The sequence below is a fragment of the Theobroma cacao genome, chromosome 7 (assembly GCF_000208745.1).
Source record: "Theobroma cacao cultivar B97-61/B2 chromosome 7, Criollo_cocoa_genome_V2, whole genome shotgun sequence".
Lineage (NCBI taxonomy): Eukaryota > Viridiplantae > Streptophyta > Magnoliopsida > Malvales > Malvaceae > Theobroma > Theobroma cacao.
Window position 1 is genome coordinate 9,257,405 of NC_030856.1, and position 12,842 is coordinate 9,270,246.

The 12,842-nt window shown below is 33.1% G+C and overlaps 2 protein-coding genes across 2 annotated transcripts in view; both read left to right on the top strand.

Moving 5' to 3' along the window:
* LOC18594491 (LEAF RUST 10 DISEASE-RESISTANCE LOCUS RECEPTOR-LIKE PROTEIN KINASE-like 2.2) overlaps window positions 200-12,842 on the top strand; it is a 16,351-nt gene continuing 3,708 nt past the window's right edge. The window contains exons 1-6 of the mRNA XM_018124339.1: window positions 200-382; window positions 731-920; window positions 4,280-4,685; window positions 5,236-5,321; window positions 5,429-5,458; window positions 6,199-6,875. Coding sequence (XP_017979828.1) covers window positions 200-382; window positions 731-920; window positions 4,280-4,685; window positions 5,236-5,321; window positions 5,429-5,458; window positions 6,199-6,875 — 1,572 coding nt within the window. The remainder of the gene's footprint in view (window positions 383-730; window positions 921-4,279; window positions 4,686-5,235; window positions 5,322-5,428; window positions 5,459-6,198; window positions 6,876-12,842) is intronic.
* LOC18594492 lies at window positions 11,821-12,832 on the top strand. Its single transcript, XM_018124909.1, has one exon. The coding sequence runs from the start codon at window positions 11,837-11,839 to the stop codon at window positions 12,623-12,625; it is 789 nt and encodes a 262-aa protein (XP_017980398.1). The 5' UTR covers window positions 11,821-11,836; the 3' UTR covers window positions 12,626-12,832.

Sequence of the window (12,842 nt, forward strand, 5' to 3'; positions counted from 1 at the left end):
TCTTCAATAAATCCCACGTAATGTGGGAAGATATATGGTGGAAATAATCAAAATAACTACACTAGGGGACAAAGTAAATCTACCATATGGCAATATCTTTACAATCTTTATGAAAAAGAAAGGAATTTAAAGTGGAAGATTTCTGTTTGATCTTATGAAAAACAAAGATCAAGGAATATTCCTGGGTAGTGTACTAAAAATGGGTTACAAGATAGGGAGGAATGAATTTATTAAGATCACAAAAAGTACACTTTTGCCGCCTCTAACTGGTAGTCCTTCAACACCCTTCACCAAGGCCAGTCAACCCCCTTTTCAAAGTGACATGATGCTTAATCTTCTGATGAGAATTGATGGGAAGTTGACTGATCAAGCTGAGAAAATGGTAAAGATCAACGAAAAACTTCAATAGCTTTAAGCTCTATTAAATCCAGCTAAGGAAACCAAAGTTCCTAAAGCCACTGTCTTTGCTGCAAGTCAGTTAAGTGAGAGGATTGCTACAGAACAATTTCAAAGTGTTACTTCTGGTCATTATAGGGAAACTGACTAGGAAATACTTGAAAATCCAGATGTGACTTAAGCTGGGATTAAGGAATCTAAAAAGAAGAATAATGAACAAGAAGAACAAGAAAAAGAAAAACAATTACCCACTGAAGATGATGAGAAAGAAAAAGAAAAAGAACATTCAAATGCTGAAAAGAGTGTTGTGAGCTCCCCTACAAAATCTGAAAAGATTCTTGTTTCTGACTTCGTAAAAGATATCATCAATGAAGCTAAAGTTGACCAAGCACACCAACAGACAAGGATGCATCAAGAAGCTCAGTTAACTCCACTAGAAACAGAACAAACTACAGAAAAAGCACATCCAGACAAGGGTAAAGTTACTAACACTGATCTTGTAGCAAAAAAGACTACTGGTACAGGTAAGAAAACTATGGCCACCAAGACCAAAACCTTCAGAAGAAGAAAGTCTACAAGATTGACATTGACTTCCAACCAGCAGTCTTCTAAATCTGCAGACTCCTAGTTTATTTCATCAAACTCTCTATCTCGCTCTTCTTCCAAACCTTTCAATGTTCATTTTGGCACTAATGAATCCTCACCTTCATCTGATTCATATTAGAACCTTTTAGATGATGCCAAAAAAGGGGAAAAAAATAGGAAGACAAGAAAATAGGATTAGGAAATAGAACTGATAGGAATGATGAACTCAGTCCTTAAGTTATGCTTTTATTGTCTTCTCTTTGGCATGTTTTTTTTTTTTTGTGATGAACAATGGTTGTGTGGTTTATATGTTTTATGATGGTGTTATGTGCTGAACTATGTTATATGGGTCATATGGCTTATGTTGTGCTGAGTTTCTATATTTTTATGTTGGACTTATATTGAATGGTAGAATATTGAATATATACATGCATATATGTATATATATGCTCTTGAGTTTGAATGGNTATATATATATATATATATATATATATATATGTATGCTCCTGTATTTGAATGGATTTATGTTGGATAATTTTATTAGAGCATATATTTAGGGGGAGCACATACTCAGGGGGAGCAATCCTCAAAGCTGCACAAAATATTCTTTTCATTTACAGAAATTGCACTCTTAGTATAGGGGTGTTTTATCATCATCAAAAAAGGGAGAGAATGTTGACTCTATATGTTTTTGATGATAACAAAACATTCCTCATTCATTAATGTCTAACTTCACTATTTAAGTCTGCAGGATTTAATACCCCTAACAAAGCTGTTAATTAAAAGCAAGTCAAAAAGCTTGCTGAATTAAAAAAAGAAGTTAATCGGTCAAAAAAGGAAAAAACAAGTAATGAACAAAGACAGAATCTTAGTAACTGATTATCAAGGGACCTTAGTCAGTTAAGGAATGGTTGTGTGATAAGCTGAAGCAAAACAGAAAAATGCTAATTGGTTAGAAGGTCTAGTTAATCAGTTAGAGCATAAGGTCTTAGCATATTCAATCGTCAAAAACAAGTTTGAGAATATTATTGACCGTTGAAGGAAGCCAAAATGGAGAAGTTTAAAATTCAAAAATATTCTAGTTGATTAAAGGTGATTTTAATAGGTTGTGGTTGAAGAAAGTGAAGCTTCAATCAGTTAAGGGAAGCGCTGACCAATTAGTGGAAGACTGCTTTGTAGAGAATTGAAAACAGAAAGTTTGTAATCAGTTAGAGCCTGCCATAACTAGTTAGAGAAAATCTGCTGAAGAAGAGAAGTTTGAGGACAGAAAACTCCTAATCAATTAGAGCAGAGAACATAGTAGTAGGACAATGCAAGATAGAAAGCCTGTAACCAGTTAGCTAAAGTCTATCTCTCTTTTTGAATTTAAATGTTTAAGGATAAAATAATGGCTATAAGTGTATCAGAGTTGTTCCTAACAGCTAGAAACTGTCTCCAATAGAAAAATTTGACTCCCTAAGTATAAAAGGAAGTTCCAACGGTCAAAGAAAAAAGAGTTTTTGGAAGATTTGAAGAAAAAAAAGCTACTTTGAGCAAAAAACCAAATATTCTTCACCAAAAACACTTGTTTTTTATTCTAAATCTAAAAAAAGTGTTTGAGCTTGATTGTAACCTGTCCAAAATTGTAAAGGTATTTAGTTGTACTTTTTTTTCTTCTATTTCTTGGAAAATTAGAGTGTGGGAAGCACTCTAAAGCTTGTTGTAAGGGATTAGAGCTTAGGTTAGAAGCTCACCTTGTAAAAGCTTGGTGGAAGCTATTAATTCTACTGGTTTCGTGAAGTTGGGTTGAAAATCCTTGATTGAGAGATTAAGGTAATGAATGTAGGTCAAGGGAACCGAGCCACTATAAAGAGCTTTATTTTGTCCACTTCCTTTTACCCTTCCTTACTTGGTGTCTTTTATCCACTACAAGCTTTATTTTCACTTTCCTCTAATCAATTAAAAGGTTTATCTTTCAAAAAGGGCTGCACTTAAAATTTTTAATACTATTCACCTCCCTTTAGCACTCAATTGGGACCAACATGTTTGTCTTTTCACACTCTACAATATTAATTATTTGTATTTTTCTTATTTATTGAAATATTTATAATTTTTTATTATAATCGCAACTTAATAAAAAGGAGGAGAGCATTCTTCTATGATAAACTCATAGGTCCATATGTTGACGCAAATTTGTATAGTAAACTCGTAGAAACAACAAAAAAAAAAAACAAATACAAATAGCATATTTATTTATCATTTGACAATCTTTACTTATGCCAAAACTTCAACCATACTAGATATTCTAAGTTTACAAAATCGTCTTTTCAGCTTCTATTATGAATTTTAAATGTTTTATGAAAAATAAAGTGGCAACAAACAAATCCATACTCCAATTCCCATCATATATTTGTTACAACACATTAACTGCCGAGCCGAGATGATTTCTTTCTTTTCCTTTGCACTAGTGAAACATTAGAGCCTTTATAATTTCCACTTCAATCGCATTCAATAATAACATATCTATCTTTTTTAGACCTTCGAATGGTTGTTGCATATCCTTGTGATAGACCAATGCCACGAACACTATCTCGATTTTCAAATGATTTCTTTTGAAGTTCAAGAAAATTATTGTCCACAATATTTTCTTGACAATCAGTATATACTTCTTGCAAATTATCTGTAACATATGAAACATAAAATATTTTCATATAAGGAAACTTAAATATCACAATAGATAACTGGTTATATATTCTAAATAAATAACTATAGTTCAAACTATAAGAGATGCACAAAGTTGGATGTCAATATATTTCATGTTTATTAAGTAATTACAGGCCCTTGCAATAAAAGAAATAATAAAAAAATCAGCAATAAATATTTTACATTCGTTTACTAACGGGTGCATTTGTTGCAAAATTATCTGTAGGATGAGGAATTAGAAACTCTAATAAGGAATGACTTTAAACGTGAAGACAAGTATAAACATTCAGATTTCGTGGTGCAGGATTGTGCACGTAGGGACACAAATTTACGTACTCTTGACCAAAGACCATATTCATTATGCGGACTCTCAAGTCATCTTGAAATTGTACTTTATTAATCTGACCTACAAGGCTTCCGCCCAAACTATTACTACCACTATTACCTTGCAGAAGGCAACAACCTTTAAAAGGGTAGCCCTCTGCTACAGTTCTATCATTATGGTGTGCTGTTGTTTGTTAAAGACTTACATGCAAAAGGTGGGTATTTCAAACTGTTCTCTTATGCAAAAGGTGGGTATTACATAACATCTCTTATGTATATCATACAATACAAGTTATCGATGCGAATCTGGGCAGGAATGATTGCTCCCTTCCTCGCAGTTCCTTCATTTCTGATAGTATTTGTAAGACACCGTATTGGGCGTCTTATCATGCGAGAAGCTTTATGTATCTTGTAAATTGCACAACACCGATAAAATCTTCTCTGTATGTTGATGCCTCTCGTTGTCCAGATCGCTCTTTTCTTCCGCCTACTTACTTTTATTTTTTAGATCAACAAACAAAGCCGCGTGATTTCGATCAGTTTTGCACAGTGGAAGCACGGGTTCCAGTTGAGCTAGAGAATATCAGCAACGTGTCTACTTTGGACATCTACGAAAAGCTATTACTGGGCTTTGAGCTGTCATGGAGGTACTTTGATGATCACCTGCTCTATTGCGCGGAGGATAAACTTCAAGTGATGTAAGAATTTTCAATAATTTTTTTCTATTTTCCTAGGCTGAGTTAGGTTGGGTCATTAGATGTGATTGGAATAATTATGGTTAAAAAATTATTATATGTTTTGAATAGTAAAAAGTTGACGTTTTTCTCAAACTTGAGTTTATTAGATTGAAAATTTTGAAAAGCTTCACTTGCTTTTACCTGATTTTATTCTTCACATGAAGCAGTGGAGACCTGCTGCAAAGAGGAATAGAGAAAACTCCCTTAACAATGGAGTGAAAAAAAAAAAATAATCCCTTTTATTTATTTTTTGCTCCGCCCATGTCAAAACAAACTTCATTAAGAAGTTAAACAGAAAATGGACGCAAGCTAGAGAAGCTAGCCCAGTCCTTCGGGAAAGGTAATCCGCAGGTCAAGTGGTCGGATCCCCATCCTGCTTGGGGGCTATAACCCTTATTACCTATCAAAAAGAAAAATAAATCCTACAAAAAGTTCAAAGCAGGGTACAAAACAAGCCTTTTATTTGAGTTGCTGACATCTTTATTTTATTTGAATGTGTCGAACATTCCAGATTGGACTCGTTGCGATATGCCTTGGAAACCTATGTAGACAGCTTCGCAAATTTCCTCTTTGGCCAACATTATTATGTAAATGAAAGTATGCTTAATTTGCTGGTTTCATAAGTAGTTTTCGTATTGAATTTGCTCTGTTTGTTCCTTATGGAAATAATTATGTTTCGATTTTGTTTTGTTAATTTTCTACAGGAACGTATATTTTATGTCTTGGAGTAACAGGTAAGCTTTAACTTTGCTATTGCATATGCACCAAATTGAGCAATATCAATGTTTTCATTTAAAAAATAGCTGAAATTTTTTTTGAAAAAAAAGAAGAGGTATTAGATCATACCAGCTTATTAATGTACCCACTTAAAACTCACAAAAGAATAAAGCTTTTTAATGATCTTAATTTTAGGGGTGAAAGAGTACTAGAATAAAATATTGTTTCTTATATAGGTATAGATAGAGGAAAAAATGGTAGTAAATAAAAAAAATCTATGGGCTTGAATAATATGATAAAATAAACTAAGTACTTATTAATTGAACATATGAATGGTAAAAATTAATTGTAAATTTTCTAGTAAAGCATATGATGATTTTAGTTATTAAGAAATTACCGAACGCACTACCGGATAGAATTTGCCTTTCAAGTTATAATATTTATTTTCCTTTATGATATTCAAACTATACTATTTAATTATGAGAGAGAGCTTCATACTGTAACAAGAGCATCCTAGACTTTTAATTATTGGGAAATAGACTTTGTGAGGGATCCCACACTAGCTTCTTTTGTTTTTCCTCAAATCTTTTGCCTTTCCGAAAACAAGCGTCCCACACTTTCATTCTTTCATTTTGTTAGGAAGTTTGATAGGGCGAAAGATAGTGTAAGTTGCCCGATATATGACAGAATTACTTTTGTTTTGGTAACACTGTCATTTGAATATACTAATGCGTTTTAATGTATTTTTCCTTAAAAGGAGGAGCTATCTTATTACGAACTTTGTTGGGAATATGTTGCTTGATTGCACTGGTTACGTACAAGTGGAGAAAAAGACATTTATGTGTGGATGACACGATTGAAGAATTTCTTCAAAAACAGAGTGATTTAATACCGATAAGGTATTCTTATCGCGAAATAAAAAGAATGACTAGAAGTTTTAGAGATAAATTAGGTGAAGGTGGTTATGGTTCAGTGTTTAAAGGAAAGCTTCGTAGTGGCCATCTTGTGGCAATAAAGTTATTGGGCAAGTCAAAAGCCAATGGGCAAGATTTCATTAATGAAGTTGCTACAATTGGGAGAATTCATCATTTTAATGTGGCGAAACTCATTGGATTTTGTGTGGAGGGATCAAAACAAGCTCTTGTATATGACTTTATGCCAAATGGATCTCTAGATAAAATCATTTTTACAGAAGAAAATGAAACTACCCTGAGTTGGCAAAAAATGTTTGATATTGCGCTTGGGGTGGCTCGAGGAATTGAATATTTACATCATGGATGTAACATGCAAATTCTACATTTCGATATCAAGCCACACAATATTCTTTTAGATGAGAACTTTGTTCCAAAAGTTTCAGATTTTGGTCTTGCTAAACTTTATTCGGTAGATGATAGCATTGTATCTCTCACTGCAGCACGGGGTACAATAGGATACATTGCTCCTGAACTGGTCTACAAAAGCATTGGAGGCATTTCATTCAAGGCTGATGTTTATAGTTTTGGAATGTTATTAATGGAAATGGTGGGAAGAAGGAAGAATTTGAATGCATTTGCTGAACACTTAAGTCAAATATATTTCCCCTCGTGGATTTATGGCCGATTTCATCAAGGAGAGAACATCAAGTTCGGAGATGTCACAGACGGTGAAAAGATAATTGTGAGGAAGATGATAATAACAGCTTTTTGGTGTATACAAGTGACACCTAGTGTCCGTCCTTCAATGAGCAAAGTCTTGGAGATGCTTGAAACTGATGTTGAGCTCCTTCAAATGCCCCCCAAACCTTTTCAACTCCCTCTTGAAATATCAGCTCAGGATCATGTTGATGACAATCCAAGTGAGGATCCAACTTCATCACTTCTTTCTTCGAATGAAATTAGCTTAAATATAGCGTAAGCTATGAAACTATTCATTCTATCACGTTATCTTTGTACTTTGATAATAAGAAAAAAAAAATATGTCCCTTTAAAGCCTAGAATTTTCTATTGTAATTTCCAAACTTTCCTCTGTATTTTGAGCTCTGTTTCTATGGGTTTTCTTCTTTCGTACCCTTTTTGTACTTTTTTTCACAATATCCTTCATTTGGCTCATTTGACCTCTGTTTGTTATTGCCTTTGCTCAGCTTAACCTTCCCCTTCTTTGGAAAGACAGCTTAGAAAAATTAAAAATTGTAATGGAAGCAAAACTCAATAAGATTCAAAACAAGGGCCCTCAAGAAGGTAATCAGAGAGTTTCGTTTATATCGATTTAAGTTTAACCATACTTAAGAATGGAATGTGATAAATTATTGTGCAAGCAAGAATTACATAAAGAAAAAAAATGCATGTCAGAATGTAAGGCTAAGAAAGTTTGTTAGAAACATATTACATAGGAAAAGGAAGAAAGAGATTGGACATGCAGTTGTAAATTTTCTTAACTAACCCAGGAAGGAAGCTCCCTGATAAATCATTGTAAATAGTAAGTGATAGAAAAGGCATATAATAAAATGAAAAATTACACTTACATTAGACAGAAGATAGTGATTGATAGAAAATTTATAGCTTGGCTAGATTATCAATAAAATTTAATAGCTTTGTGTTTGGGTAAATTACAGCTTTGCTGGAATTGGGTCTTAATAATTTGGTATTTTAGTGAAATTAATAATAGGATTTAAGGGTACAGACCTACACTCTGATGTCCAAATTTATTTTAGGAGTCTATCCATTTTATTAAATCATATTATGAACTATAATTAAAATCAAATATGTTTAATTTATTTTTTATAAAAAGATAATAAATTCAATAATGTAAATTCACACTTTATTATCTAAAAATATTTAACGTTTTATACAGTTATAGTCTAGATTTTAAGTATCTTTGACAATATCACAGGCTTGTGTACTTTGGATATACAAAACACTATTAATGGACTTCGAAATGCTATGGCAATTCTACGATATGAGTTACATCGTCCTCGACAGATATTCATTTCGTAAGACGAAAGAAATTTTCAAGCATTTTATCAGTTCTATTTTCTTTGACTCGGCTTTCTGGGGTTTGTTAAAATTAGATAGGAAAAAGCATAATTAAACTCAAATTTTTGTTAAATGAAAACATTTTGAATTCAATTTTCATTCATTGTAATTAATTTTGATTCAAACCATATTTTAATTAAAACTTTTTTACATTAACACCAAACATTCAACCATATTGTAATTAATTAGGATCTACGTTTTGTTGGAATTTTTGTTTAAATTAAAACATTTGAATTCATTTGTCATTGTAATTAATTTTTATTCAAACCATATTTATTAATCAAGGCAGTTGATGTATTGCATTTATATTAATCTGATGTATTGATTGTTCCAAGTTGGTAGGGTTGCGGTATGACTTGATGTTAGATCAAGAAGCTTGAGATAAAGCAACCAAAAGAGGGGTGAATTTGTTCTTTAATGTAAAAATTTGATTTTCTTGAAAAACAGAGATAAAGATGAAAACTTTGAAAGCACAACTTGAAAACGAAAATATGAGAACTTATAAAATGAAGAACAAAGCAAGTAAAAAGTATAAAGGAGAAGAAAAACAGTTAATCACGATTTTATAGAGGTTCAGTCCTCAAAGCCTACATTATTTCTCTTGATATCACAAAGGGTTTGAATCCACTATCAACTGCCTTTTTCAATCAAGTTCAAGCATACTCTTTACAAGCAACTGCCTTTTAAAGATCAAACACAACCTCTCAATAGGCTACTTCCTTTTTAGGATCAAGCACAACTTCTACAAATTACTGTCTTATTAGGTTCAAGTACAACCTCTTTACTTTTACAAAAGGTATAACCTTTTTACCTTTTGCTATGGAGGTGTAACCTTACAACAATGGATTACAAAACTTTGAACCTTTAACAAGGCTGATAAGCTGAGTTTTAGTACAAGAGAATGAAAATGAATCAAGGAAAATAGCTCAGGAAATGATGCTCTATTTTGAGAGTTTTGCTGTAGAGAGAGAAATGAATGAACTTTGAGAAATTTTTGCCTTTTTCTCCTCTTGTAGTGATTTTCTTGCTCTCTTTTCTTTCTAGTTGTTCTTGTCACTTGAAAAAGTCCTCACAACGGTATTTATAGGTCTTTTAAATTTCTACCTATTAGAGAGAAATTTTGTTCATTTTTCAATAGTTGGGCCCACTTGAATTGCGTCAATCAACCTTCAGGAATCGATCAATGGACATGTGAGAAGTCGATTATTTTGCAACTTGAGACATTTTGCTTTCTAAGAATCAATCTTTCTACTCTTGAGATATTGATTTTTCTTGTTTCAATTTGAGCCTGATGCTTTTATGTTTGGTGAGAATCTACCAATGCGTTTACGAGTAGTCAATTCTTCTTGTCTCACTTCAGGTTCGGAGCATTTTGTTTTGTGAGAATTGATCACTGTCTTCTTCAGAAGTCGTTTTTTCTTATTTGTTGAGCGCCAAATTGAAATTTCAAAGTAGATTTTTCCTGCTTCATTCTATTTTGGTTCTTCAAAAAGTTTCCAATCTTTCCCCTTTGTGGCTTTGAGAATTGATCATGGGATACTCGAGAAGTCAATTCTTCTTTTCCAGTGTCTTCTCATCATGTTTGTACCTTATTAGGAATTGGCCTTTACTTCTTCAGACATCGATTTTTCCTCTTCTAGTAGCTTTCTATTTCATCAGGAGTCGATGTTTCCTTACTGAGAAATCGATTCTTCCTGCTCCAAAGAGGAAATATTGCTTTCCAATATACAAAGAATCAATGCTTCACTTGCAAAAGTTGATTATATCAGTTGGAACTTGTGTTTTAAAATGTTCAAAAAGATTTTCCTTTTCACAAATAACTTCGAAACACTTTAAGGATTGTTCTTCAAGTTCAAAATCATTTTTATTTAATTTCAAGTCATTTTTAGATCATTCAATTTTGTCATTTCAAAACTAAAGTCAATTTTAAAGCTAACAATATCCCCCTCTTCGATATGAAAAAAATTAAGAGCTAAATTTTCATGTGAAGAACTCATCTTGAATTTATGCTCTCCTGAGTTAGTTTGAAGTCTGTTTAAGCATAATCTTATCCAAAGTGCATGATATTCTTTGTGAAAAATTTCACACAAACGGAAAATTCATCTAAACATAAACTTGCATTGGAATGAAATGTAAACTAACACAATATTGATGCTTTGTTGTGAGTTGAGAAAACAAGATAATTTATAAGAAAATTAAAGGTGATTAATGGATTGGTGCAATCTCTTTGCTTGATGTTTTCAACTATGTCATCTCAGTTTTATTTTTAATTTTGCTCAAGGACTAGCAAAATATTAAGTTTAGGGGTATGATAATTGTATTATATAGTGTTATTTAGCCACATTTTGAGATGTTAATATAGCTAAGTCTTTGTGTTTTAAGTAGATTTTAGATAGTTTTTATGTTTTTAGTTGATTAGTTTAAAGTATGTTAACTTAGTTTAATTCAAGTAATTTTAGTTTATTTTCATGTTGAAAGTCCTATTTTAAGCCAATGCTGATTTAGTTTTTGAGATGGTCACTTGAGGATTAAACACTTGAGATGGTCAATTGAGGATGGTGCATCCGTTAGTTTTTGGGTTGATATATTGGTAGGAGATGTGTCATTATTTAATATTGTTGCAAACATGGGACTTATGGCTGATATGAGGGAACGGGAAAGGGATTACGTGATGCCGATTAAAGATTGGGATAAGGAGAGACTAACAGTTGTGTTACCAGCTGAAGTGGTGAAGCAAATTCTTTACTTTATTCCTCTCAGCTTGTCCGCTTTCCCTTGATGTGTCGTATTGGGCTTCATCCTTATTTGGATGCTTTACTATATCCTTAGCGTATGAACAACTAAAGAGTCTAACTGAGTCTGACTTGATATTTTCTAAGAGCTTGACTTTGATTTTTCAAACGATGACTTGCTCTCATTTACTTAAATCCAAAAAAAAAAAAGAAAGAAAAATGTTTCAGCGGTCCTATGTTTCCTTGACTTAAAAGCGTGTTTAGCCTCCTTCGCTTCTTCTTTCATTATTTGTAGCGTGTCAAAACCAAAAGTACAAGTTCCACCAGTTAAGTCGAGTTATAGTCAAGGAAAATGGCTCGGTGCTTTCTCCAACATTAATGATATTTCTTTGGATCCACTCTCTAAAATTGACAGGATCAATGGTTTTCTGGTCTGATAAATTTGTATCTCATTTTTTATTTTCTTCGGAAAATAAGAAGAAAATTCCCACAGATATTTTTCCAAGAACTTGACTAATTGGTTAAACTGTTTTCCACATTGACTTTGATTTTTGGCTGGAGCCAGTCTTGCCATAAGTTAATATCTTCACCGTAGGATTATACGTGCTTTCATCGAAATGGTTGTCGGACTATTGAAGGCAAAAAAGACCCAATGCTTCTATATATCCTTGGCTTAAGAGTTAAAACTTGTTATAGCCTCATTCTCGCTCTTCCTCATCCAAATTTTACAATGTCGAAACCAAAAACAGAACTGCCATTGCTTAGCCTCATGACCCTTGCTTTATTTCTATTCCCTAGTGCTTGCCTCGCTACAAGTGAAAATAAGGACTGCGGCGGCTCTTCTTTGTGCGGTAACCTTACCATCAGTCACCCTTTCCGATTAAAAAGTCAACCTAAGTGTAACGACACTGATTGTAGGGTTGAATTGGAGTGTAAGAATGATAATCGCACCATTTGGGTCATGAAAAATGGGAAATTCTATGTCCAGGATATCTTTTATTCTAATTTTACGATCCGATTGGTCGATGGGAGCCTGGATGCAGATAATTGCTCACTGCCTCGTACTTCCGTTACTTGTGATTATGATTTGCCGTGTGACGGACTTGGGTTACCTGGTACAATTCCAAACACAATGTATCTTGTCAATTGCTCAAGACCAATGAATTCTTCTCTTTACGTTGATGCCTCTCTCTGCACCAACAGCTCTCCCCATCCACCTTCCTACTTTTACTTTTTAGATCAAGAAACACCAAGTCGCGATTTCAACCCGTTTTGCACAGTCATAAACGAGTGGATTCCAATTATGATTGAGAATATCACAGGTCTGTCTAGTTTGGATATCTACGAAAAGCTATTAATTGGCTCTGATTTCTCATTGGAAGAATATCATTGTTACCAGGAGCACAAACCTTCAATATCTCAAAAATTTCATACGATGTAAGAATTCTCAAGCATTTAAATTCTATTTTCTTTTTTTTTTCTAGAAATAAAAATTAAATCTTTCATTCTGTAATGAAAGGAGATACAAAAAAATGCCAAAGTCAGTCTCCCAGAGGCCCTAAGAGACCTACTTTGGCATTCCCTAAAAAATTTACAAGTATTACCTATGAAATTAGTTCTTCTCTATCACCATGCTAGGCAGCCTACAGATGACACTT